Here is a 24,432-nt window from a genome sequence, read left to right as displayed (position 1 = left end):
CCCTACGGCCCGGCACCGGCGGCGCGCGCTCTGATTGGCTCCCCGCAAGGCCAGCTCAGGAGGAGCTGTCGCCCATTGGGACACATCCCTGTCCGTCACTCAGACCACCCAATCGGCAGGCCCGAACAGCCGGGAGTGGGCGGGCCGGGCGCTCCGGGAAGTCACAGCTCCGGCGAGCGGGGCAGCCCCGGGGAGCGCGCGCACAATAGAGCAGGCTGCTGCCGGCCCTTGATTGGGCGGCAGCGGCAGCGAGGGCGCGTTCTGATTGGCCGCGAGAGGCCACCTGCTCTGGGCATTCCGCTCCTGCCCCCCCCCCCTACCCGCCCCCCTCTTCTTCCCGCTGGTCACGCGGGCCGCGATTCACAGCGCGGGTTGCGCTGACGTAGCGCTGCGGGGCCGTGCCGCGGCTGGGCGGATGCGGCGCTCCCTGCGCTGGGAGCGTGGCGGCGGCGACGGCGGGGGGCGGGCGCGGCGCGAGCAGGGCGGGGCGCGAGCCCCCCCGCGATGGCGCTGTGTGGCGGCAGCGCGGCGGAGCGCGGCCGGTGGCGGGCGGCGTGACCCCGCCGCGGGGCGGCCGCGCTGTATGGGGCCGGAGACCGGCCGGCATGGAGGGGGTCCTGTACAAGTGGACCAACTACCTGAGCGGTGAGTTCCTGCCAGTGCTCAGCCTTTGCGGGACGGGCGCCGTCATCTTCTCGTATGTGTATTTATGCAAGTACATAAGTGTATTATGTTCAGTGTATTTGCTGTGTGCGGGTCAGTGCTCCTCCTTGATCCCTCCATCCCGGGGAGCAGCCCCAGCTCTGCCTTATTGTCACTGCCCGGTGTTTAACCCGGTGCCGGTGCCTGTCCGGGCGCCCCTCGCCCTCCCCGCGGTCCTGGGTTGGGGTTTGGGGTAGTTTGGGTGCTCTGGGTCACAGTTCGAACAGCGAACTTCCCCGTTCTCCACACACCCCCGTGGAACTTCTCTTGAGGCGAGTCGGGGATTCCGGGCATTCCCAGAGCTGGGAGGAAAAGGTGTTGCCGTGTCAGTCCCACCTGGGGGATTCGGATGAGAAGGCATTGCAGGGGGAAAAAAAAAAAAAAGAAAAAAGACAAGAAAAAAGGTGGAGGGGATTGTCCCGCTAGCTCTAGGCCCAAACTTTAATTTTTCGGGTGTTCCCGTGCCACGGAAGGCTTGATTTTCATGGCAGATTGGAAGCAGCCGTGTGTGGCCAGAGTTTGCTCTGCAGAGGTTAAAGGTGCTGGGGTCAGAAGCCCCCTGTGTTCCCAGGGGATGTCCACTGCCGGACTCCTTCGAGCCAGGTGAGGCAGAGGCGTGTGATTTGGGGTTGTGGATGGGGTCTTACCGGGTGCAAACCTCTCCGTGGTTTGTTGGAACAGTTTGGAAACTTGAAGGTCAGAGGAAAGTAACCGCGACCACCTTGACATTGCCAGGTGCGAGGCGAGTGTTGCTCAGTAGTGTATGTTACAAGGGCTGCCGCCTTGCTTGAATTTTTTCCCGAGAGGTTGGAACAGCTGCACCTCTCTTGTTAGCTGGGAAACTGTAGGAAATCAAAATTAAACAAAGAGAAAGCTGAAGCACAAGCGAGTGTTGAATTTATATGGTAGGGATGGCGGGGGGCAGGAGTGGTGCATAACACTTGATTTATTGCTGTGCTAGAAGATTGCTGTGACTTTTCCCCTTTAGGCATGAGGTGTTCTGAGATGAGAATCAAAATTTGTCAGGTCTCAGTGAACAGACATGGATTTTTTTGTTCTTGTTGTTAATTATTTGTGAATGCTCTTGAATTATGAAGTGGAAGTAGGAGCAGCCACGCTTGCTCTTTTCATTTGAATTGCAGGACTGTGATAGTGGTATTAGTCCTTTCTCCACACTAAAAACACGTTTGGTCTAGTTGATTGAAAGTTTTACATGTTTTTCTTTGCATTGCTGAGATGCTGGGGTGTGTCTGGAATCCTTGTGCTTGGTTTTGTGCCATGAGACCTGGGAATGTGTGTCTGTGGGAAACAATGCATGTTGTAGATAATTTACTGGCGTTTGACATTTTAGTGCCTGCAGTAGGATCAGCTGGTTTTCTGTTTTCATGGTAAGATGAAGACTAAGAAGTATTCTGTTTTCATCACAATTAAGTTTTCTTTTGTTAGCCACAGTGATAAGCACTTCCAATCAAATGACCCTTCAAGAAGAAGGATGATGCTTTGCAAACCTTAGTCTTAAGTGAATGCAGACTGAAGGAAGCTTTTCCTTGCATATATAAGATTTGTACTGGCTGAAAACTGGAAGAGGTTTTGCTGTCAACAGAGACAAAATCTGTGATGAAAGATTGAAGCATCCTTCTGATTTCTTGGTTGAAACTTGACTCTTCTAGTGAGTGATCAAGGTCACTCTATGCCTTTTCTTAGGTTGTAGAAGGCCCATGGTGTGTTTGAGAACAGTAAATTTGCTGCTCTGCAAGCTGTCTGTATATACTAGTGCTTTCTATTGCTGTAAAATGAAGACTTCCTGCCCTAAAGCCATTAAGTTATAAGTTTATGCAGAGATGGGAAAAAAAAAATTCATTCTGGAATGTGGTGTTAATTGTATCAGTAACAAAGAGCTGGAATGAGAGACAGGAAAGCCTCCTTTCAGGGATTAAGGGAAGTAAGAATGTTCAACAGGTCATCCAGAACAGTATTTCTGCTAGTATTCTGCCCCCAGTATGCTTTTTCTGTTGTTCAAGGTTGATGAATCAGGTGCTGTATAGTGTAAATGATGCAAGCAAAAAGTAGGGAGATGGTGTGTCATCTCTCTGTGTTCGCCTGTGCTAGTAACATGGTGGTGATGTGCCTCGGAGTGAGGACCCCTCACAGTCAGAGAAGGGATAGGACATTCAAAAAAGAGTAAGCATGAAACTGTAGAAAAGAACTGCTTTTCCTTCTTTCTGTGAGGGAGGAGCTGATGGGAATTTGTTGGTACTTGTGTCTTTTCTGGGACTTTTGATTTTGTAATGTCTATGTCATTGCCGTTATGAGAGGTCAAGTCCACATCTAACCCATTTCCTCCCAGCTCTTGGGCTGGGAGCTAGATCTGTGTTACAAATTACATAGTTACTGACAGCAAGAACGTTTCAGAAATAGGAAACGAGTTTGGTTTTCTGTGGGCAAAGGGCAAAGAAAGCACACCATGATTGCCACCAATTGAAAGACAGATCAGTTTGCCTTACTGCTTAAACAAGTTATCTTGTTTGTAATAAATGCACTTGTTTGCTTTATACAGATTAGAATAAATCAAATCAGTATTACCTGGTTTCTGCTTGGAGTAAGAGTTTTTCCTCTGGTGTTGATCCTGCACTCACATTGTGGTTTCTATATGTAGGGTTCCAGTGCTACCTCAGAAATCTCTTGAGTTTAGAAAGCTGAGATTTTTAGAGATTTTTCTGTTCCCTAATGCAATGGCCACCAGATAGTGATTTCTCAGTGTGTTACTTTTGTTTAGGTTCAAGTGAAGTGTTCCAGCTTTGGATCAGATACACATTCACAAAGTTCTAGCCTATGATAACACGTTGGGATCTTGTGCTTGCACTGTGTGTCCTTTGATTGCGTTTTTCTATGCTGTCTCCACTAAATCGGTTAAAACCTTAAGAGAGCAGGGAACTTTGCAAGCAGTTATCGTCATACAAAGTGAGACAGCACTTTTTCTTTTGGGCAAATATATAATACATCTGCAAACCTCAAATTATTAATCCTCAAAATCTGGAGCAGGGTGACTTAAATCATGCAGGCATGTAAGTTGGCCTCAGCTGAGCTTATAGTCAAAGCATGTAACATGATCTTAAAAAATTCCTAGATTTCATCCTTTGCCAAAAGTCTCTATCTGATGTTAGCTTTGTTTGATGGGGGCTGGGGATGGGTGTGTAACTATTGTTTCACTGCCACTTACTGTAGTGAGCAGCTGGAATGATGAAAGTGTGCCTTCCCTATAGCTCCTTGGTCTGCACTGCCTGCAGTCCTGGCTGAGCACAAACCATTCTGCTGTGGGCAGCATCAAAGGCAGATCCTGGCTGCACTGCCATAGCGTGACTGATCTCCAGCTGGGGAGCGCTGCTTGCAGGATAGAGAAAGGACAGAGCGGAGCTGAACTGGACGTGAAGATTACTCTTTGCTGCTTGGAAACTGCGTCCCCTGGGACTCTCTGACTGAACTTAACCTGCATTGCATGCTCTTTATTGAGCGTAACTTCTGATTAATAAAATAAATTTATTTAGTCTTTGGAGTTTGCCTTGTAAAAGGCATCTATGTTTTTTTTTCTCATCTCATTTATAGAATGAGTAAGCTGGGAAACAGCATGGAGTTGAGGAATACCTCCCTTCAGTGGTGTGTGTGAGGGCTTGGCACTTTCAAGTTGATTTTTTTCTTTCTGCTGAAATTCAGTTCAGATCTTCAATGTAGGCACACATCCTACCTGGGATTGCTGGCCACAGGCAGGATTGATGATAACTGTGGAAGAGACAGTATGGATCAGCTCTTGGCTGTGGGGTTCAAAGGCAGCTTCATCATTAGATGAAAAAGGATGACTGCTTCCACTGGCTTGTCTGGTATTTGTTACATGCTTCATGAAATGGCTTTGATCACTTTCCTTTACAAAGCTAAGCTTTTGCTGATATTTAAATATTCACTTCCTTATTTCTGCTGAGTAATTCAAACCCTCAGTATTTCATCTTCCTCAAGGCACGATATACTCAGTTTCATGCCATCACCTGTGACGCTGCATCATGCCACATACTTCAATTAGCTCTCCCCATCTACCTGTATGTAATCATCCCCTCTCAGTTTATTGTTGTACTTTGGATTCTTTTCAGTTTATCCTGAGATACCAAGAGCTAGCACCAAGCAGTACATTTCAGCTTTCACATAAAACTTTAAATTACTCTTGTCTCTAATGATTCAGAATTCCTTAATAAACTTAGGGGTAGAGCTTAAAAAAATGTGAAAAAGCATTAATTCTTGTATCTTGGATCTGGATGCATATGATATTGCTTAGAGCAAGTCTTTGTTTTAGGAGTTTAAGAAATCTGACCTTTAAGGATCAGAGACACATATCCTTCCAGCAGGAAATAAGCTCCCCTGTTTCCAGACATGGAGGAATTAATGGAAAACTTCACACTTAGATAAAGATTTGGTTCTAAAAAGACTTTTATAATTTTCCCCTTCATTTTAGCCTCTGGATATACTCCAAGATATGATTGTATAAAATTAGAAGTCTGGCTTTTGTGGAGGTGGACCTAGACAGCTGAGGTTTCTGTTGCCTTCAGGGCAATGGTCTGCCTTCTATTACTGGCTGTAGCTGCTCTCAGGATCCAGGTGTTGGTTTAGATTAATGCCTGACTCCCAGCCAGTTCTGGCTGGATGAGACTTTTCATGCAGGATACTTCAGGGACTGATTAGTTAATTCTCTTTGGATTTTGCTTAATTGTCTTTCTGTGATTTGACCTTCTTTCTCATTATTTGCTTCCCTTTCCCTCTGTATTTCTTCATGCAGCAATCTTACTTTTGTCCAACCTTTTTGGAATTGTGCAATGTACTCTCAGTAGAAAGGTTTGATGAGGCTGCAGGAATGGAAATCGGTGTCCCTTCTCTCCTCTGGAAGTGTTAGAGCACTGCTGCAGAGCCTCCATGGTGCGGCATTCCCTGCCAGGTATGCTGCAGTACCAGTGCCTCTGCATTCAGTCCCTCTGCACTGAAGTAAGTGATCACAGGGTAGGACTGAAGCCAAAGGTGTGGTAGACTGATGGTGAAGAGATACCATCATGTGGTATCTGTATGTGCTTACATAAATTCAGTCTGTTGACTTAGTCTGGCATGATAACCACCCCAGGGGTCAGAGAGAGGAGCAGCTTGTTTGCTGGGGCTGAGAAGTATAAATAGAGGAGGAAAACTCCCAGAGCTTTTTATGATTTGAATTAGTGTGTCTGAGCAGTGGGCCTGTATTATTGAACTTCTGCCTCCACCATGATCCCCTCTCTGCCCTTCATCCTTTCACTGCATCCCCTTAAAAAATACCTGATGCTGGTACATTGTGCTCTGTGCCTTGGCTGGTCTCTGCCATAAAATCATTTGCAAACAAGCCCAATTGCCCTGTGATGACAGGATGCTCTTTCAATGCTGCTAACATTGCCCTAACACTAGTGATTGAAACAGAAGTGGGCTTTATGGACCCCCTGTGAAAAAAATCGTTTAGGAGAAGGTCACTGTGTTAAAGCCCATTCCAGCTATTGCTACCTTCACTTGAACCTCTAGTGTCCCTCAAACTAATGCTTTAAAAAGTGATACCATTGTTAAAGTGCTAAATCTTTGAACTTTGTTACCTTTAGGGGCTTTTTTGTATTGATTCCTGTTGTTAATATTCACATAATCAGAGTGAAATTGCAATATGGGCATTTCCAGAAGCTGCTCTCTAGGTGACAGGATAGTAGCTCAGAAAAGAGGTGTAGATTGTCACACGCTCTTGTCTGCCTTTCTGCTATCCCTTACGGATACAGGGGAATTTTAAACTGTATTTTTATCCAGTCAGATAGTTTTGCTACAGAATTAAGGCTGCAAAATGCATTCTAGCACCTGGGATTGCCCTTTGCAAAATACTGGGTAGCCTTAGAAGGCTGTCTAGAAAAATAGACACCTGTTTTGAGTGCAAAATGCTTGTGCCATCTTTTACTTCTGTTCCTTGAATGAGAAAAAAGGGGGAATGTTTCAAGTTTGATCTGTGTAAGATACTTTCTTGCAAATTGCTATTTCTGACTAGGAACCTGGTTGACTGACAAGCGCCTTTGCCCTGCTAGAGCTGAGTTTTCAGCAGTTCTTGTCCAGCTATCAGTTGCTGACACAGCACTGGGCAGACAATGTGGTGCTTTTGCCCTTGGAGTGAGCTTACATGGCGCAGTTTACCTTTGCTCAAGGTAGGATGAAATGATGGATATTGGTCATTCTCACTGTGAGGTGGCTCTGTCAGGGCACCCACTCTGGGACTTTTTTGTGACCCTGCACAGAAAAACAGGGATCTGTTCTGCTGTGCCACCTGCAACTAAGTCTTGGATCTTGTCCTTCTTATAAGCAGTAGGGAGGGTTACAGTGGCTTTAACTCTTCCTATGAGACAGATGTTGTAACATGGAAAGTTCATAATTATCTCCTATCTGCACCTAAACTCTGGATTAGGGGCAAAGAAGTCCAAGGACTTTTTTTGCAAAAGTTTTACAAAAACTTTTTCTGAAGCTCAAGAAATTAATAAGCCTAAGATATTACATAATTCTCATGGAAAGCAAGCAATAATAGAAACCTGGATGTCTGGCCTTTATGCATTTTAGAAATGCAGATGGAACTGGTGTCTTAATTGCTGCTTGTTTTCCAGGTCATCAGTTTGACTTCTTGAGTATGTAATTCTCCCTGATGGCTTGGCTTTGTAGATGTCTGACATGATCTACATGTCTTCAAATGTTTGGTTGTTTGTTTTTTTTTTAATTCAGGCTTGGCACTTTGGAAGGAATACTGTCTGGAATCTGAGTTGTATAACATCAAATTTTGAATTATGTCCAAGTTTCAGCTGTGTTATCAAGAAATGTCAAGTTTGCTCAGTGATAGCTACATCCAGATTTCCTGAAGTGTAATGGTGGAAATAGGCAGATCTTTCTTTCTTTGGAAACTTCTTGAGAAGTAATGAATCCTTAGCAGGCACAGACTGCTTAAATATCTGGTTTTCTAGTGGATAATATCAGATCTTCCAGGTATAACAGGCACTAACTATAACTTTCACACAGGAGTGCAATATGTACTTTAACCAGTGCCTGTGAAGTCGTCTGGAATATCTTCACTCTCTTCTATGGCTGAGACCTTAAGCTGCTCCTCACTTTTTATTGTGCTTTGTGCTTTACTGGGGATTTTTTGTACATACCTTTCCCACCAAGGTCAATTTTTACTGTTAATGGTACTGTGCCTCTAAAACGAGATGTTGGAAGTACAAGCTGTATTCTTTCCTGCCTGTGCACCACCAGTATAATGGACTTAAATTCTTCTTCAAAGTTGTATTAATGCTAGCACCAGTAAGACCTTAAAAGGTTCAGCTTTATCTTTCCATATCAGGTGAAATCTGAATGCTCAGTTCCAAAAATTGCAATATTCCTGTGTCAGTTCATGGGAGGAAAATAACACTGAATAAACCCAAGACTTGCTTTCTTGGAAGTGCCTAAGTATCTTTTTTGCTGCTTTGGTTTTTGTTTTGTTTTTTCTTTCCTCCATTCTTCACTTGTCTGCGAAAGTGAAGCTCCCGTAATTAAAGACTGTATCCCTGTGCAGTGCCCATGGTTTGACAGCCACATGCTATTTTTAGCTGGTTGTTTAGGATAACCTTCCCATGGCTGCTGACTCAGTGGCAGTGAGTACCAGCTGGTTAGTGCATCTTCTGACAGAACCTTGCTGTGAGTATTTTTTTTTTTAATTGTTTTCCTTTCACAAAAATGTGTTTTTATTAGTGTAAGAATTCTGTTGTGTAAATATATATTGTCCTAGGTAAAAATTGTCTATTACAGTCTTTTTACTATGTATCTAATAATTAAAGAAGAGTTTGCTTCTGGAAAGGAATACAGATAGCTGCTCTGTTCCGCACAAAAAAAACCCCAAGACCCAGAACCAAAAAACCAACCAAATGAAAGTCTCAAAAAATACATTGATTCATAACATATTTTTAACCGGCCTCCAAAGTGATGGAGGCAGAGTGATTTGTATGTTGGCTAATTGATTGCACAGCCTTTGATTGATGGAATGCAATTTGGTTGAGCATCAGCTGCAATTGTAAGTTGTAGGACCATGGCTGAAATGATTCATGCGCAGCAGCAGGAGCTCCGGACTGAATTAGAGGCTTGTATTGACTGTGGCGCTGTGCATTATTTAAAGACTTGGTTCTGTGCCATTGAGTGTCTGAAGCAATTAACTGCTTCTCTCTGCTGAACAATCACTTCCTTTTTTTGTGAGTTCCTACATATCAATAGTGACTTTTAAGATAGTTTCTTTATTTTGGAGGCAAGACAAATAGAAACCAGTCTTGCTGATTTTTTTTTTTTAATTCTCATTCTTGTGGTTTTTCTCCCCCTTCATATAAAGTAAAGAAGTGTTGAGAGTACTTTGGATTTTCAATATTTTTGTATTCTTATAGGAAATAATGGAAGAGATCTGGAAGGGAATGAAATAATATTTATGTTTAATTTGTTTTCCGGCCACCACACAGGGTTCAGCAATCTATAAACTGGGTTGGACTGAATGCAGTGGTATTGATTGGAAAAAAAAAAAAAGGGGGGGGGCAAGCCAGACCATACTCCTGCTGTTAGCCTGAGGCTTTAGGCCTTTCCAGTCTAAAACTGTGTTGAGCTTGGTTTCAGCAGTAGTCTAAGGAACCAGTTTCTAGCTGGAGAGGAGCTGTCATTCCTCCAAAGTCGTATCAGTCCAAGCCCAGCCTGGGTTCCTGCAGCACAGTGCTGGTTGGCAGAGCCCTGGTGCAGGGGACAGCAGATTTGAGGACCCTCTGCCAAAATATCTAAGAGCCATGTGGCCCCCATGGTCTTGTCCAAGTGTTCCTTCCAAAGAAGGTTTGCTGGCACAGTGTGGGAGTGTCAGAATCTCTGTCCATTGGATCTGGCCAGCGAAGCTTGTTGTAGCTCAGTAATGAAAGCTCCTTTCCTCCAGTGACGTTGCTGCCTCATTTCTTCTTAGGTTAATGAGCTTGTAGTTTTTAATCAGACATAAATGGCGGCTGTCAGGTCACGTTTGGTTTTATCTTTTCATACTGCTGGTGTGCTTCCAAAAGTAGAAAAAAAGGATAATTTACTTCTAAAGTTGGGCAGCAGGGTGGGCAAAAATGTATACCCAGAACTACTGGTGTGGGTCCAGCTTTGTGTTTTGGTTTTCCTCTGGGAAGGCATCCAGAAGTACAGGTCGGTAATTCAAGACTGTTTTATGTGGGCAGCACAAGAAGTTTCAAGAGCTGTTGAAAACTGCTTGACTGAAAGATGGTGTTCAGAATGTTCAAAAATTAACACATCCGCCTCTGTTGCTCTGTTGATTTTTATGAGATTCTTACACGTTGTTTTTCAAGATAACCTGGCTAGCCCTTCTATCAAGGGAGGAAAACTTGTAAGGCAAGACAGCAGGGGTGGCTTTTGGGAAGAGTGAAGAGGTAGGTTGAGGCAGGGTGGAAGGAATTGAGGGGTGGTGAACTGAGAAGGTGGTTTTGGAAAAGAGGGTGAATCAGTGATGCTGTGTTAGCAAAACTACTGAAAATTACATATGGCATCTCAAGACACACACTGCTGTGGTCCAGTTGTGTGGAGAACAAACACCATGTAGGTGCCAGCAAGCTGGGGTTATGGTGTACAACATCCGAGTCTGTCCTGAAATGTTAATACTTCGAAGAGTTTTGTTTTCCAGGGGGACTGAGACTCTTTGGGGCTGTATTTGCTGCAAGTCTCAAGTGAGAGAGATGGTGGAATTGCAGGGAGATAACTGAGAAATGGAGTTTTGTTTTTCAGGCTGGCAGCCTCGATGGTTCCTTCTCTGTGGTGGCATCCTGTCCTATTATGACTCCCAGGAAGATGCCTGGAAGGGTTGTAAGGGAAGCATCCAAATGGCTGTTTGTGAAATTCAAGGTAACTAAGATACAGTAACACTTAGCTGCATGAAGTTTGTCCAATAATGTTGCATTCAAGATGAGATTTCAGGTGACAAGAGCTATTTGGCTGCTTCATTTCTCTGGTATGTATTTGCAATAGTTTGATGTTTATGTGGTTTTTATACAATAGTATTTTTAAAATGTTGAGAGAACTGCAAGCCTCTATTCTCATGGATATTCTATGTGCAGGTGGGTCACTGTTTTTCATGGGTTGTGGTGGAACATTGCACAGCTTCAAATGACTCCTCATAAGCACAGAGCTGAAGCTAGAAACATGTATAATAAACTTCAGTACTAGGTCTGCTCAGTCATATTGCCACATTTTTGAGGTTCAGTTAACAGCTGGAAGCTTGAAAGAGAGGTTTTCCAGAAAAGGATGCCCTTTCCATAATGACTCTCAGATTATACTGGTCACAAAGCTGTCTTTCATAGCTGTACACACGTGCGTCCTGTCCATTCCCTAGCTCAGAAGAGAAGTCATAAAATGGCAGTGGGGGAAGTTGGGACCATAGATTCCTCCTCTTTCATTACTGTTTGACTTGCCACCTAACACATCTGTTGGAATATTTGGTTGGGCTGGGAAGAGCCAGGAGGCTGGTCTGAAATCTATGTTGCTTTCAGTTCATCCTGCAGATAACACACGAATGGACCTGATTATCCCAGGGGAGCAGTACTTCTATCTGAAGGCAAGAAATGCAGTTGAAAGGCAAAAGTGGCTGGTTGCCCTAGGAACTGCCAAAGCCTGTCTGACTGACAGCAGGACACAGAAGGAAAAAGGCAAGAACACCCTTTTGCTGGCACAGAATGTTTGTTTTCTGTTTCCCCATGCTTTCCTTAGTGCGTGTACATACATCTTCAGTGTCCAGCCTGTGGTTCAGGTCTTTGGTGCTGCTAAAAGCTAAGACATGTGGGAATATTAACTAGAAATCTCAGGTATTAATACTCAGGGCAGGGATTTGAAAACTTTGCTTTTTCCTTAAAATACACTATATAAAAATAATTTGAAAACCATGTGCTGATGGGTTCTGTAAGTACAGTGAGTAAATAGGCCCTGGCTAGAGGTCACTGTGATGCAGTACACAGTGTACAAGAATGTAAGACCCCCACCTTCTCCAGCTGTGTAAATATGATGACCCAGCCTCTCACACCAGTGTTTCTTCAGCTTTGGAGTTCCTCACATGCTTTCCTTACGTGTTCCAATTGGGCTGTCTTCTGCACTTTGAGAATGCCTCAGCAATTAAGAGGTTTGCACTGGGTTCCAAATCTATTAGTATTCAGATCCTTAAATCTGATCATGGTAAGGCTATGAAAATTAATTCACTTACCACTTTGCTTTCACCAGCAGTCTCACTTCCCCCTCCCCCAGTGAAAGCCCCTCTTGCTTACAAGTGTGGCATTAGTCACAGAACATTGTGAGGCCTTGTGCCTTCTTAACTTTGTATAACCTCAGCACAGTGACTATACAGAAGATGGAAAACCAGCAAATTATTAATGTCCTGGGCAAATGCAGGGGTGGTGAGCACTCCTTTCCCTGACGTGAGGATTTGCTTCTCCTCTTAGCCTTATGTGTGTTATCACCAGGCTTTGCATCTGCTGGTTCAAGCTGAGTCAGAACTGAGCAGAAGATTCTACTGTAGAGTCCTTCACTAGGTGGGATTCTGATGTGCAGTGCTATGATTCAGGGACTCTAATATCAAAAACATTGCTTCTGAAAAATCTCAGAATGACTGTTAATCTTATCTGGATTAGTCTTCTCAGTTCTGCACTCTGTTTCTCAGTATAAGAAACATATGGACACACTGGAGTGAGTCCAGCAAAGGGCTGCTAAGATGATTAAAGGAAATATCTAGTGAGAGCATAAAAAAGATGAAGCCAGAGTCTTCACAGTGAATGAACAAGAGAAAATATGCATGAATTTTGATACAAACCACTCAGTTGAAACATAAGCAAAAATGTTTATGTTGTGAAGAGGAGGGAGCGCTGAAAGGCTGCACAGAAGAGGTTGTGTCGTCTCCATCCTTGGCATTGTTCAAAACCTGACTAGACCTGAGTAATTTGCTCTGACTGTCCTTGAACAGGGGAGTAGGACTAGCTGATATCCAAAGGTATCTTCTAACCTTACCCATCCTGTGATTCAAGGATATCTATATTAAATTAATCTCTTTCTGTTGGACAGAATGCATCTTTTCTAGGTGTTTTCTACTAGAACCCTATCTAAACAATGCTATTGCTTACACCTTAAATTACTTTGTGAAAACAAAGAATGTTATGTGTAGAGCTTTTGTCCTATTTAAAAGGTCTGCTAAGACCAAATGTTGTGTACTTGCCTTGCATTGGATACAGTAAATTTAACTTTTCTTTTGTTTAACTTTTAGAGTTCACTGAAAACACAGAAGCCTTGAAGACTAAAATGTCTGAACTCAGACTGTACTGTAACCTCCTTGTTCAGCAAGTGCATAAAACAAAGGAAGCCAGCATTTCTGGTGTGTCAGAACCAGAGGTACAGCTCTATTTTTGCTAGAGACCACATCTGTAAAGTCTTGGGCACATGAGCTTTCCTGGGTAGCCAATGTAGTATTCACTCAATTACTTAATGTTGCAGCCTCCATCTGCAGAGAGGTAAATAAAGTGCTCACAAAACAGTTCTTGTTTAAATGAAGTATTACTATATTGTTGCAAATGACTTGCCCTTTGTTGGGCTAGCAAGTAGTGAGATGATACCTGTGATCTAGGCAGTAACACCTCTGTAGGTGATCATGTGTTTACAGTGGATCAAAAAAAGCAAAAGATCTTTTATAAAAAGATAGTTTGCACAAAGCACACATTTTTCTGCCTGAGTCATTAATATCCTGCTCAGCAAAACACATCCAAAACCATTAAAAGGTCAAGAGATGTTGCAGACCACAAAAAAAGGGCAAAAGTGATATAAAGAACTGGCTTGGTTAGCCTCACTTAAGTTAAAGTTTCAAACCTTGGAAATCTTTCTGATCAAAGAAGCCTTATTTAAGAGGGATCTCCTAAAGGCAGTGATCAGCCCCTTGCTTTGAGAAAGAAATGTATGAAGATGCATTTCCCTTGCTAGAGAAGCTGGTGTGGAGTTGCAGAATGCCTCCCACTGGAGAGATGGGTCCTCAGGTGCAGAATGAGCAGGCAGAACAATTGAAGGCTGACCATTTGTATGCCCAAACCGTCTCTGTAAAGACACCTGGCAGACTGTTTAAGGTGAATTAAAAGAAATGAATTAGAAGCATGATGTGATGTACAAATGACTAAAAGGCACTGTTAGAACTTGCAGCTCACAGGTGTTGACCTATAATGTGGTGTTTATCCTGCTCATATTTCATGCATCTGGGGAAGGACTCTTTTCCTGATCTTACTGGCATTTAACTGCAAAGATTTATTGCTAAAAGCATTTCAGCAACAATAACTCACTTTGCAGAGATGAAGAGGCAATGTGATACCTCATTCTGCATTTTTGTCATTTGCAGTAATTTTTTGTTCATGGGGTTTTTGAAATGATTATCTGCAGATCATTCTGCATCTATTTAATTTACTTACTTTTCATATCTCCTGTCAGTGGTGTTTCCTGGAATGCCATTGTTGAATACATTCAGGCGTAGTATTTCATGCACTTTTAACACCAATAAGATAAGTAACTAAGAGGCATTGATTTCAAAACACAAGCATGCTAAGCTTCTTGTACTGAGAGGCTGACAAGAGTGGTAATACTGCAAGGGGACATAGCCACAGTAATATGTGATGCCAGCTCTGAGCAGCTAACACATTGAATTTTAATTCATGTTAACCAGAAATCACAACTGTAGCAGCTGTGGGCTTTGCAGACATTAGTCCAAATTGCTCATCTGTGGTGAGTCCATTTCTTCCAGTTGATTTCTTCCTGCAGAGTGAGATTGATATGGGAGCTCTGTTGAAATCAACTTGTGACACTTTCCTGAAGACTCTTGAAGAATGTATGCAGATTGCAAATACTGCCTTCACTTCTGAGTTATTGCATCAGACCCCACCTGGATCCCCAAATTTAGCAGTTCTCAGAACGAGCAAGGTAAAGGCCAGTATCTTCTTTTCTAAGCTTCAGCAGGGATGCTAATGGGTCCTTTTTTCAAAAGTAGCATTTGTAGAAGTAGGAAATGTCTTTTTACCCATATCATAGCTACTGGTCCCACACTGGACATGCTCTGCTATTTCTTGTGGTTTGCAAGTGAGGTAGGGCCATTTTTTTAATAAGCAGTGACCAATCTCTTAACTTTTAATGACAGGTGGAAGTTATTAAACATTAACTTTCAGGGCCTGAGAGTTACACACTGGTGTTTCACAGAAAGTAATGCAATGGTGTTTCAAAATACCTTGGCTTTACAGCAAGTTTGTCCATGTGGGAGCTCACAGCAATTATTGCTCTGTTAAACTACAGCAGTATTGGATGTGTGCTAATATGCCAGTGGGAGGTGATGAGTAGCTTTTTAATGAGAAGGGCACTTTCTTGAATCATGGATCCATAACTACATGTGGAAAACTGGAGCATCTCTGGCAAGCAGAAAGATCTATGTAGGAAGGTGGATGCATGACTGCATCTGAGAAATGGGATTGCTTCACCATACCTAATGTCTAGCCTCATGTTTCTTCTTTTTTTTCAAAACTTTTTTTTATTAAGTGAAGAACACATTGCAAAGGAAACTTACTGCTTTATCTCCATATGCTGTGTGGTGGCTCACTTGACACTTGCTAACTAGCTTCTGAAAGAAATCTTCTGATTTTATTTCTTCTTTTTCTTTTTTTTCTTTACAATATTGTAATGGTGTAATAATATAGCACCATTTTCACGTTTGTCTGTGTACTGCGTCCAGGTCAGAGAATTAGGGAGGGTTTTTTTGCTGACTCAACTTGTGTTTAAAAAAATGTGAAATTTGAGAAGCATGATACAGTCTTACTTGCTTTAAACAATATTCTCCCCCCTCCATATCTTGCAGGTAAAGCACTCTATCTTGTCCAGTCACGCCTCAACAGAAAGGTATAACAGAAGTCTTTACTGTCAATCTCTTTCTAATCTGTGTTTGGTTGTTTTTTCCCTCCTGCTACTCTGCTCTTACTGGATGCAGGCAGAACTGTATCACTCTGAGCTGCCTTCTTGGAAGCAGATGGAATGAAAGGGCTCTGGCTTATCCCATTTCATGTCTCTTCTGTATCAGTCCTTTCCCTTTCATTTTTCTCTGCAGTCCACTTGGTGTCGTACTGCTCAATCACCAGCCAGCTCTCTCCCACTTCAGTGCTCCTTCCTGCATTTTAGGTTCCACTCCATAAGCCCATAAAAATCATTGATGGTGAGCAGACTGACTCCTGAAGTAGGTGGCAAGGATGTGTATTTCAAAGTACTAATGGGGGGATATTGTAGAAGTTACAGTACCTGCCTGCAATTTTCTTTTCTGTAATTGTATTTTTTTGATTATGTACCTTTTTAATAAAGATCACTGTAAATATACTTGAACTCTGAAAGCTGAGGTTGAGTCTTTAATCCTCTTTGCTGCAAAAAGCTGCCTCATTCTTGTTATTATTTTAGGCAAGTTCTCTGCTCAGAGCAGCATGTGACAGCCTATAACTTCTGTCAACTATTTTGCTCTTGTTGTTTGTGTGTTCACAGGAAGAAGCTTACTAAGCAATGCTTTATGCATTAAATATTATTCTTTCCCTTTCTTCAGACAGGTGGAATTGAGCCCCTGTGAAAATGGCTGTGTAAAAGCAGAAATTAACCATCAAGAGCAAACAGTTATTAAAAGTATGGAATGTTTAAACTTGGAAACGAATGAGGGGACTGGTGATGTTTATGTTGAAGATCATGTAGCAAAGGATTTGGCAGGTATGTATATGCACACTCTTCTGTCCAGGATGATTGATTTTTCTGTAGGTGTAAATTAAGGAAGGTGTAGGCACCTTGTGAGATTCCTGACTCCCAGGAGAGGGAATATCAGTTTTTTAGTCTGATACTGCCCCTTGCAAGTTTTCTCAGCATGGCTTCTGCTGCCTTTGTTGATGGCTAACTTGGGACTGAATGGAGAAGGAAATTAAAAATTTGTTTTTGGACAAGTTGGGGCCCTCCAGGTGCAGATTGACGTGTGTAACAAAACAAGCTGGCAGAGCTTGGACTCTCTGTACACTGTGGGCAGGCACATTATTCCCTGCTAGTATGTGGAAGCTTTGTGTGCCTAAGGGCTTGAACTTTTAGTCACTCTTGATTGCTCTGACAAATGTTTACAGAAAATTAACCCTTTTTCTGCAACTAAGAGTATCCTAGAAAGCATCTTATTTCTTCCTTTATCATAGCAATAGTGTGAACTTAGATTTGTATGTGACTTCAGTGAAATAGTGTTGAACTAATTCAGTATAAAATTCCTTCCAGTGTGGTTATATTGTTAAGGGCTGCTAAACTTAATTTGGATAACTATTCATGTAACATGATTTTTGCACATCCTGTAGAATGGACTGTACCATTCTTGAACAGTGGCTGTCTCTGCCTGGCTGTTATTCCAAAACATAAATATGCAGTCAGTGACAAATGTTCCAAAACATAATATGCAGCAGAAGCTTTTAAGTCCAAGTTAATGATGATAGTGATTTTGCCCTTATGGGTTCCATTTGGAGTTTTTCCCATTTTTGGGGTTGGTACTATGTAATGTGGCACATCCTTGCAGAATAACACACACAGGACACCATTTAGCATAGTATCAATAAAACAGCACTAAAGCAAAGACATCAAACTAATTCAAGGTGTTGGTGTCAGTTAGCTATTGTGGTTCCTGTGCACAAAAGAGAAAAGGCTACCCCCTGTTGGGTACACATGTTTGAGCTGCAGAGTTTTGTTGTCAATATGGGGTGGAGTTGGGATGTGCAGGGCCATCCATAGAGGGTGGGCTGACACAGCCAGCCCATGGCCTTTGTCTCGCTGATGGCTGTATCTGGGTGCTCCCCCTGACCCCAAGAGCTCTGCCCTGTCTCAGATACTTTTCCTTCCCTTTCCCCTTTCTTAAGAAGTCAGTCTTTAAAAGTGCTTGTGCACTAAAGTCCCATAGCAAATTTCTCTGTCTTTAAGGGCTTACGGTGTTTGAGTTTGAAAACAATTAAGTTTGAATTTCAGAGCACCCAAGGTTTTGCATAGAACTCCTGCAGGGTTACTGCAGACTTGGGCTGTTTTTCTACTCCCCAGCCTATGTGGCTTGGTGCAGGACAGATCAGTGGCATCACTCAAACCTCTGTCATTCTTCGGCAGAGACACTTTGCTTGTGAATGTCAGTGGTGTCTGAGGCCATTTTTATTCTGCCTTGAAGAGACTTGCTGGTCTGGTGTGAGGGGTTTTCTTTTCACCCAGCACCAGGTTTGTTCAGTGGTTCTGCAACTAATAGGGACAGCTGTAAGCCTGCTTTCAGTTGTCGCTTGGAGGAAGAGAGTTCCTTGCAGCTTGATCCTTTCAGCCAGAAGCTCAATTCCACTTCAGGTTTCTCTCTGATCCTCACTGACACTTGAAAGTATTCCTTTCCTGGAAAGACAGGTTCCCTGGGAAATCCTGGATGTTAGTTTGGCAGTCTGGCAGCAAGATGTGCTGTAGCTGTAGCTTGTATGATGCAGATGCTGTGAATCATTTTTGCTTCTTTACTCATTCTCTGAAGTTCTCCATGAGGTCAGAGGGTCTTACCACGTATGGGATGTATATGAAAGATTTTGTCTTTCCTTTGTCTTCCTTGTGCTGTATGTGAAACAGATGCACTTGGCCCCAAAGAGGAAATAAAATAGACCACAGTGGGGAAGATGTACCTGGACCTTTTCTGGGAAACTTTAGAGATATTTATAGAAATCACATAGAACATAGCAGCCTTTGATAACATACAAGTGTCCATCTAAGCAGCCAGTTTGCTTACCTGTCAGAAGGAGTAAACATGTTGCTATTATTCTTTTACTTTTGAAAATGCTCTGTGGCACTTCAACAATAGTGGGAAAGTTACAGCCATGTGAGAAGTAATCTTCCTTTCAAGGAGATGAGTCAGCTCCCTGCTGTACCAAATTGCTTCTTCAATGCTATTCTTTCTCACAAGACTGTTCTTGCTGATGTTGTGTGGGCTCACCTGTATTGTAGCCTGGTCTTTGGTCTGTCTGATTAAAAGAAATGGGGGGTGACTGATTGAAATGTGGTCTGAGCACCTACCAAACCTGCAGTGAGAGTAGTGGTGCTGGCAGGGATGCTTTTAAACTTGCATTATCCACATATCCAAGTGCCTTCCTTCAAATAGAAAGGCATATTGATGAAAAGGAATAACAATATGTGTATGCAACTTTTTTCTTTTTTTTGTTTTTCTTTTGTTTCCTGTAAATGTTAGGCATTAAAGACGATGGAGAGGACAAGTTGCAAGCTGTAGAAAGCTGTGGTGCCCACAAGTTGCTGCAGTCAGAAACAAATTCTTTAGGTGGATTGATTTTGTGTGAGGAAGAAGGAAATGAAAAGGATTCTCCTACCTTCTTCAGTGTCATGAGCAATAGGTAGTACAGATTTCAATTAAAAGGATTATTGCAACTTAATGTTAAGCCTTTAATTGACTTATTTTTAATTCATTTCTGTCTGTAAAGCTGTTTTTACTGAGATGATTTAACAAGACTACCGACAGCACAGTAATTGGAAGAAGATATCTTTTGTGAAATTAGCTGTACAGAGTGAAGTGGGAGGTTTTTCCTTGTTTGTGATTGCAGGCCTTGCTTGCACACCACCCAATGTGTGTTCTCTGCAGTCAGTTACTTTAACACAGTAAAACAAAAGCCATGTTGGAGGTTTCATGTCTATAAATTTTACCTCTATGCAAATGACTTGGACAGGAAATCTAGTTTTGCTTTTCAAGTTACATAAAAAGAATTGTTAAGGTAACAATATTTTCTGCTTGTCCTGGACACCAGGTTCAGTGATATTGAGCTTCGGGAGGAGGAGGGCATACCAACAGAGGAGTTCCTGGAGTCGTGTTATGCAATTGTGCCTGTTCTGGGTAAGCAGCTTCTTTTCTTCTGACTCCTTCTGACTGCTGCTGGCAGCAAGCAAAGGTGGAGCAGTTGGGTTGGAAAACTTGTTTCTTCACTAAAGTGATATAGTAGAACCAGTATCGGCAGATTCAGTTTGACTGATTCTGAGAACATGTTTCTTACCCCCTTGCTTTAAAGAGGATCCACTCTCATTTAGATGGGACCCATATATAAGCTGTTTGGCAATCTAGGTGTTTGTATGGAACAGCAATTTCTCCCCCTCAAAAAAGCAGCATAGGTGCCTTACAGTGTATTACAGCTGATAGGACACCATCAGCTGTACTGTATTGATTTTTCCAAAGACTTTGATCTTCACCTAGCACAGCCCCCTACCAGCTTGACCCCTGCATGTACTGGATGCGGTGGCCCTGTGAGCATGCAGCCTTTTGAAGATTTCTGAACTGTAGGTCAGAATATTTTAACACTTGTAGCAACTGGGATGGATTGGTTCTATACCAGAGAAAAATATCACTTTGTCATTCATTTACTATTTTCCTGCCATTTAGAAAGATTGTTAAATGAGTAAATTAAATTAATTTTTACTAAAACATGACAACTGGAAAAAGACACAATTTTAAAGTACTGTGCGCTTTTTTTTCCCCTAGATAAGCTGGGACCAACTGTTTTTGCTCCAGTTAAAATGGATTTTGTAGGCAACATCAAGGTAACAATTTATTTCTAGCACTGATTTTCAGTTTTTAAACAGAATATCTACTTTAGACACTAGAGCTCAAGAATCTTTGTGGTAGGAGTCAATATTAGGAATTAATATTATTTAATATTTGATAATGTTGCCATCTGTCAGACTAAAGCACTGAAATGCCCCTAATTCTGTTCTGACAGTACATGCTCTGTTTAATAAATCCAGTTGTGGGAAAACTTATAAAATACTTGATTGACTGCCAAGTAAAACATCTGTTACACCTAGTGAATTTGACTGATTCTGAACTGTATAGGTTATAAGTCATGATGTGATGTTAACTTTAACCTGTAAAACAAATGGAGGGGGTGGGGGAAAAACTTTGCTCAGTCACGTAGGAGGAATTTAATACTTTAAGAAGCAGTTTCTTAGCAGACTGGGGCAGACCATGCAGGCTTGGTTCTTCTTCTGGAAACTCTTCCAGCTTCAAGTACCTTCTGAACAGCCTTCAAGAACCTTTGAAATACTGGTTATGAGACAAAATGTGTTCATAATGAGACTTTTCATAGCATTTTCTTTCAAGAGAAAAAAACAACAATAAAAGCAAAACATATCTTCTGGGTGTATACTAAGGAATATTGTATACAATCAGATTTGTTTGGATGCTTATCTTATAGAAGGTAGCCACTGGAAGACTGAAAATAGCAAGAGAAAATAATGCTATTTAAAAACCTAAAACAGAATATTTATTGGCAAGTGATAGACAGTTACTCCTTTAATGTAGAAGAAAAATCTGTTTGTCTGCCCCTTATATATTGTCTCTTTTGTTTGTGTGAGGAGTTGTGTATAGAAACTTGGGAATAAATTGAAACCATAGGCATGCTGAGCACTGCTAAGTGTAATATTGAGAGTTTGCAGTGGTCAGAAGGTAAATTTTGCTTGTAGTTGAAGCTCTGGGAAAATGGGACTTGCTTGAAGAGCAGTTTGAATTAACTCCTTTCCTCCAGTGGGGAGGATGTCATGGGAACCTCAAGCATTTTGTTGGACAGCAGTGGTAGGTCCCATGTAAATTTTTGGCTGAGATGTTTTGTTTTGGTTGTGTCAGCCAGATGTGTCTGGGGTGTGCCCTGGAATGGCATGCCCATGTCAGAGCAGCCATGCCATGGGAAGTAGTAGGTGACATCCTTGGGAATCTGTAGTATCTCTTAGCAGGGAAGAGTCCTGTTAAATGGGTGGTGTATTTGTAGGCCCCTGTTGGGTCTTAAAAGTCATAAAGCTTTGCCCATTCTATTCTTTCCAGAAAATAAACCAGAAATTTATAACCAACAAAGAAGAGTTTGATACCCTTCAGAAGATTGTGCTCCATGAAGTGAACGCAGGTGTAGCACAAGTTAGAAACTCTGCTACAGAGGCTCTCCTGTGGCTGAAAAGGTAATGGCTTTCTTTCTGCCTTCACTGTGAGCTGCTGGGGCCTTTCACCAGTGCAGACTTGTGTACATGGAGCAGGCTGGTTACTTCCCACAGGCTCCATCAATCCAAACTTCTTCAAGAAGTCAGCCTCAAAATTAATGCTGTCTGTGGTTGTACCACTGCAATTTTGCTGAAAGCTTGAAAAAAACATGGCAGGCGAACTTTTTTCCTGTAAAAGTGAAGTTACAGTGAATGACTGACTGATCCTACTTGGCTAGGGCATCAAGCAGATGATTTCAAGCTGCAGCAGAAATGTTTAGCAAAGTGGTTTTCCCTTTTACTGGGAGAGAGGCTGGAGGAGGTGGCTGCGATTTTGTTCAGATTGGAATTGTCTCCTTAATTCTGAGTTTTATTGCACTTCGGGGTTGTATTCCAACTTTGGGGGCTTTGTTATACTTTGGGTTGCTTTCTTATAAATATGGTTTCCTTTTATTTCATGTGCTCATCCTGGCAGAGGTTTAAAGTTCTTGAAAGGGTTTTTGACGGAAGTGAAGAATGGGGAAAAGAATATCCAAACAGCTCTGAGTAAGTACCAATTGCTTTGTTCCTAATGTGCTTCTAAATTTACATACTTGGCTACTTTCCTTCTTGTTTAGAACTGTGTCTTCTTCAGTGACTGATGAGGCAAGTGATTTCTAAGACATAACAATTTTGAAAACTTGAATTTTTTTAAATGGCTGCCTTGAGATGGGTTACTAGATAACTGGTTGTCCTTTGATAAACATTGATAAATGTTGATTCATTAGCAAATAGATTCCTTTAATTGGCATACTTTTGGCAGAGGAGACAGTCATATCTTAGGGAGACAAGTGCTTTGACTCATTCAAATTTCTCTACTGGCTTGTAGTGGGAGCACTCCCAAATGTATAATTGCTGTTTTGTTAGTTTTCTAATTCCTCGTGTGATTTGCCATCATTATTTGAAATCACCTTTTTTTCAATATAGCTGTGAATTGCCTGCATCAATTAGAAGGGATGTTGTCACAGAGAAAAAGGATTTTTTCCAAGTACACCATTTCTGACACTTTCTTTGTCAGGCTACTGGCCACAGCAAGTACAACAACCCCCGTTAAACTTGACTTGGTTACTCCTGGACAAGACCCTCTCTATATGCATGCAGTATAATGTTGTAATAATCCTTTAAACCAACTTTGAAACAGCTTTTTTTTTTAAAGCTTTTTATTTTATCCTCTTTTACACAGCACAGCAGTTGCCTTATAGGATTAGTAAAAAGAACTACTACACTGAAGTATGTAGCAGCTCTTGGAAGTGAGGCTGTGTATACATTGCTACCAGATATGGGTGTTAAACACCATAGAAAGTGTTTAGGCATCTATTTGAGCTTCTGAGTCTGGAGGCTTCAGCCTGAACTACTCCTTGAATTGCTCTGTGTCTGCAGCAGAGTCATGCTGCTGGTTTTTTCTACTTTTTCATTCCCTTTCTTCCCGTGAAAAGCTCTTCTATATCTGTATCACCACTGCAGCTTTGGTTTACTGTTCGAGTTTCACTCCATACAGTATTTTCTTAGACTTTGCATTAGCCTTCCTGTCTGTTAGAGCACTTACTTTCTGTGGATGAGTTGAAGGAGTTTTGACAGTGGAGCTGAGACTCCAGTGCAGAAATCCCAAATCTGTCATCTCCTTTCAGTCATAACTTAAGAACTCAGAAACAGCCATCATTTACGTTGAGTGGCAAGAGTATACCCTCGAGTAGTAATTTCTAAGCTCCAAGTTCTCTTTGTGATGCGAACTTAAAACTGCCACACATCTATCTCTTGATTTATTTTTTTTTCCTTTTAAGACAATGCTTATGGAAAGACATTAAGGCAGCACCATGGTTGGGTTGTCCGTGGGGTCTTTGCAGTAAGTATTTATCTTGGCTGCTGATAGAGCTGGGGGTCTTGTTCATGTGATGTTATGTTGTGTGTAATTCATAAACTGTGTTAAAATTCTGAGTACTAAAATTAATAGATTCTTTTCCCAGACCTTACTTTCAAAGTGAAGATTGTGGTTTTCACTATGTTTAGTACTGGACTTGCAGGGTGGAGCCTGCTTTCTAGAGATGAAACAGACAGATTGCACTTGCATGCACAATTTTTTAATTATGTGCTTTTGAGCAGTCTTGAAGGGCTATTAAATGAAGAAGAGAGGATTTGAGGTTGCTTTTTTGAAGATTGATCTCTCTTTGAATATGATGAGCATTCACACAGTGTGTGTGGGGAATTGAGGTAGAATATATTGGCTAGGAGAAATTTTTCGTTCGGTCTGGCAGCTCCCCCTTGTGTCTGTCACTGGAAAATTATCACTGCAATTACAAAAGGAAAAAAGAAAACCTCATCTAGGCAGTCATGACTTTGAGAGAAGCAGAATTGTTGGAGAGAGCTTTCTAAAAGAGCATGTTGAGAATTTGGTGATGGTGTGTAACACTGGGTTGGGAGCTCCCCTAACAAACTACTTTATTTGAGGTTTGTATTTAATTAATTTCTATGTGCTCAATTTATTTATGCAAAATATGATACACTGACACTTTCTAAAAGTTAGGCGTTCTGAAGATATCTTAAAATGGG

General features: G+C 41.9%; 1 protein-coding gene across 4 annotated transcripts in view; it reads left to right on the top strand.

Moving 5' to 3' along the window:
- Positions 1 to 512: 512 nt before the first annotated feature.
- Positions 513 to 24,432, top strand: part of PLEKHA8 (pleckstrin homology domain containing A8) — a 52,004-nt gene continuing 28,084 nt past the window's right edge. For 2 of the 4 annotated variants that reach the window (XM_088052749.1, XM_014248411.2), the window contains exons 1-12: positions 513 to 645; positions 10,552 to 10,668; positions 11,313 to 11,468; positions 13,067 to 13,191; positions 14,596 to 14,754; positions 15,677 to 15,717; positions 16,403 to 16,560; positions 19,070 to 19,229; positions 19,638 to 19,723; positions 20,363 to 20,421; positions 21,698 to 21,828; positions 22,322 to 22,392. In XM_088052749.1, the coding sequence (XP_087908875.1) occupies positions 606 to 645; positions 10,552 to 10,668; positions 11,313 to 11,468; positions 13,067 to 13,191; positions 14,596 to 14,754; positions 15,677 to 15,717; positions 16,403 to 16,560; positions 19,070 to 19,229; positions 19,638 to 19,723; positions 20,363 to 20,421; positions 21,698 to 21,828; positions 22,322 to 22,392 (1,303 nt within the window). In that variant the 5' untranslated portion in view covers positions 513 to 605. Of the gene's footprint in view, positions 646 to 678; positions 698 to 10,551; positions 10,669 to 11,312; positions 11,469 to 13,066; positions 13,192 to 14,595; positions 14,755 to 15,676; positions 15,718 to 16,402; positions 16,561 to 19,069; positions 19,230 to 19,637; positions 19,724 to 20,362; positions 20,422 to 21,697; positions 21,829 to 22,321; positions 22,393 to 23,666; positions 23,729 to 24,432 lie in introns of those variants that run through there. The other 2 variants (XM_005518921.3, XM_088052740.1) reach the window with 2 other exon arrangements.

Source organism: Pseudopodoces humilis, chromosome 1 (assembly GCF_049639895.1).
Source record: "Pseudopodoces humilis isolate 2021_Gansu_Grassland_sample_001 chromosome 1, ASM4963989v1, whole genome shotgun sequence".
Taxonomy (NCBI): Eukaryota; Metazoa; Chordata; class Aves; order Passeriformes; family Paridae; genus Pseudopodoces; species Pseudopodoces humilis.
This window is presented reverse-complemented; position numbering and strand designations above follow the sequence as displayed.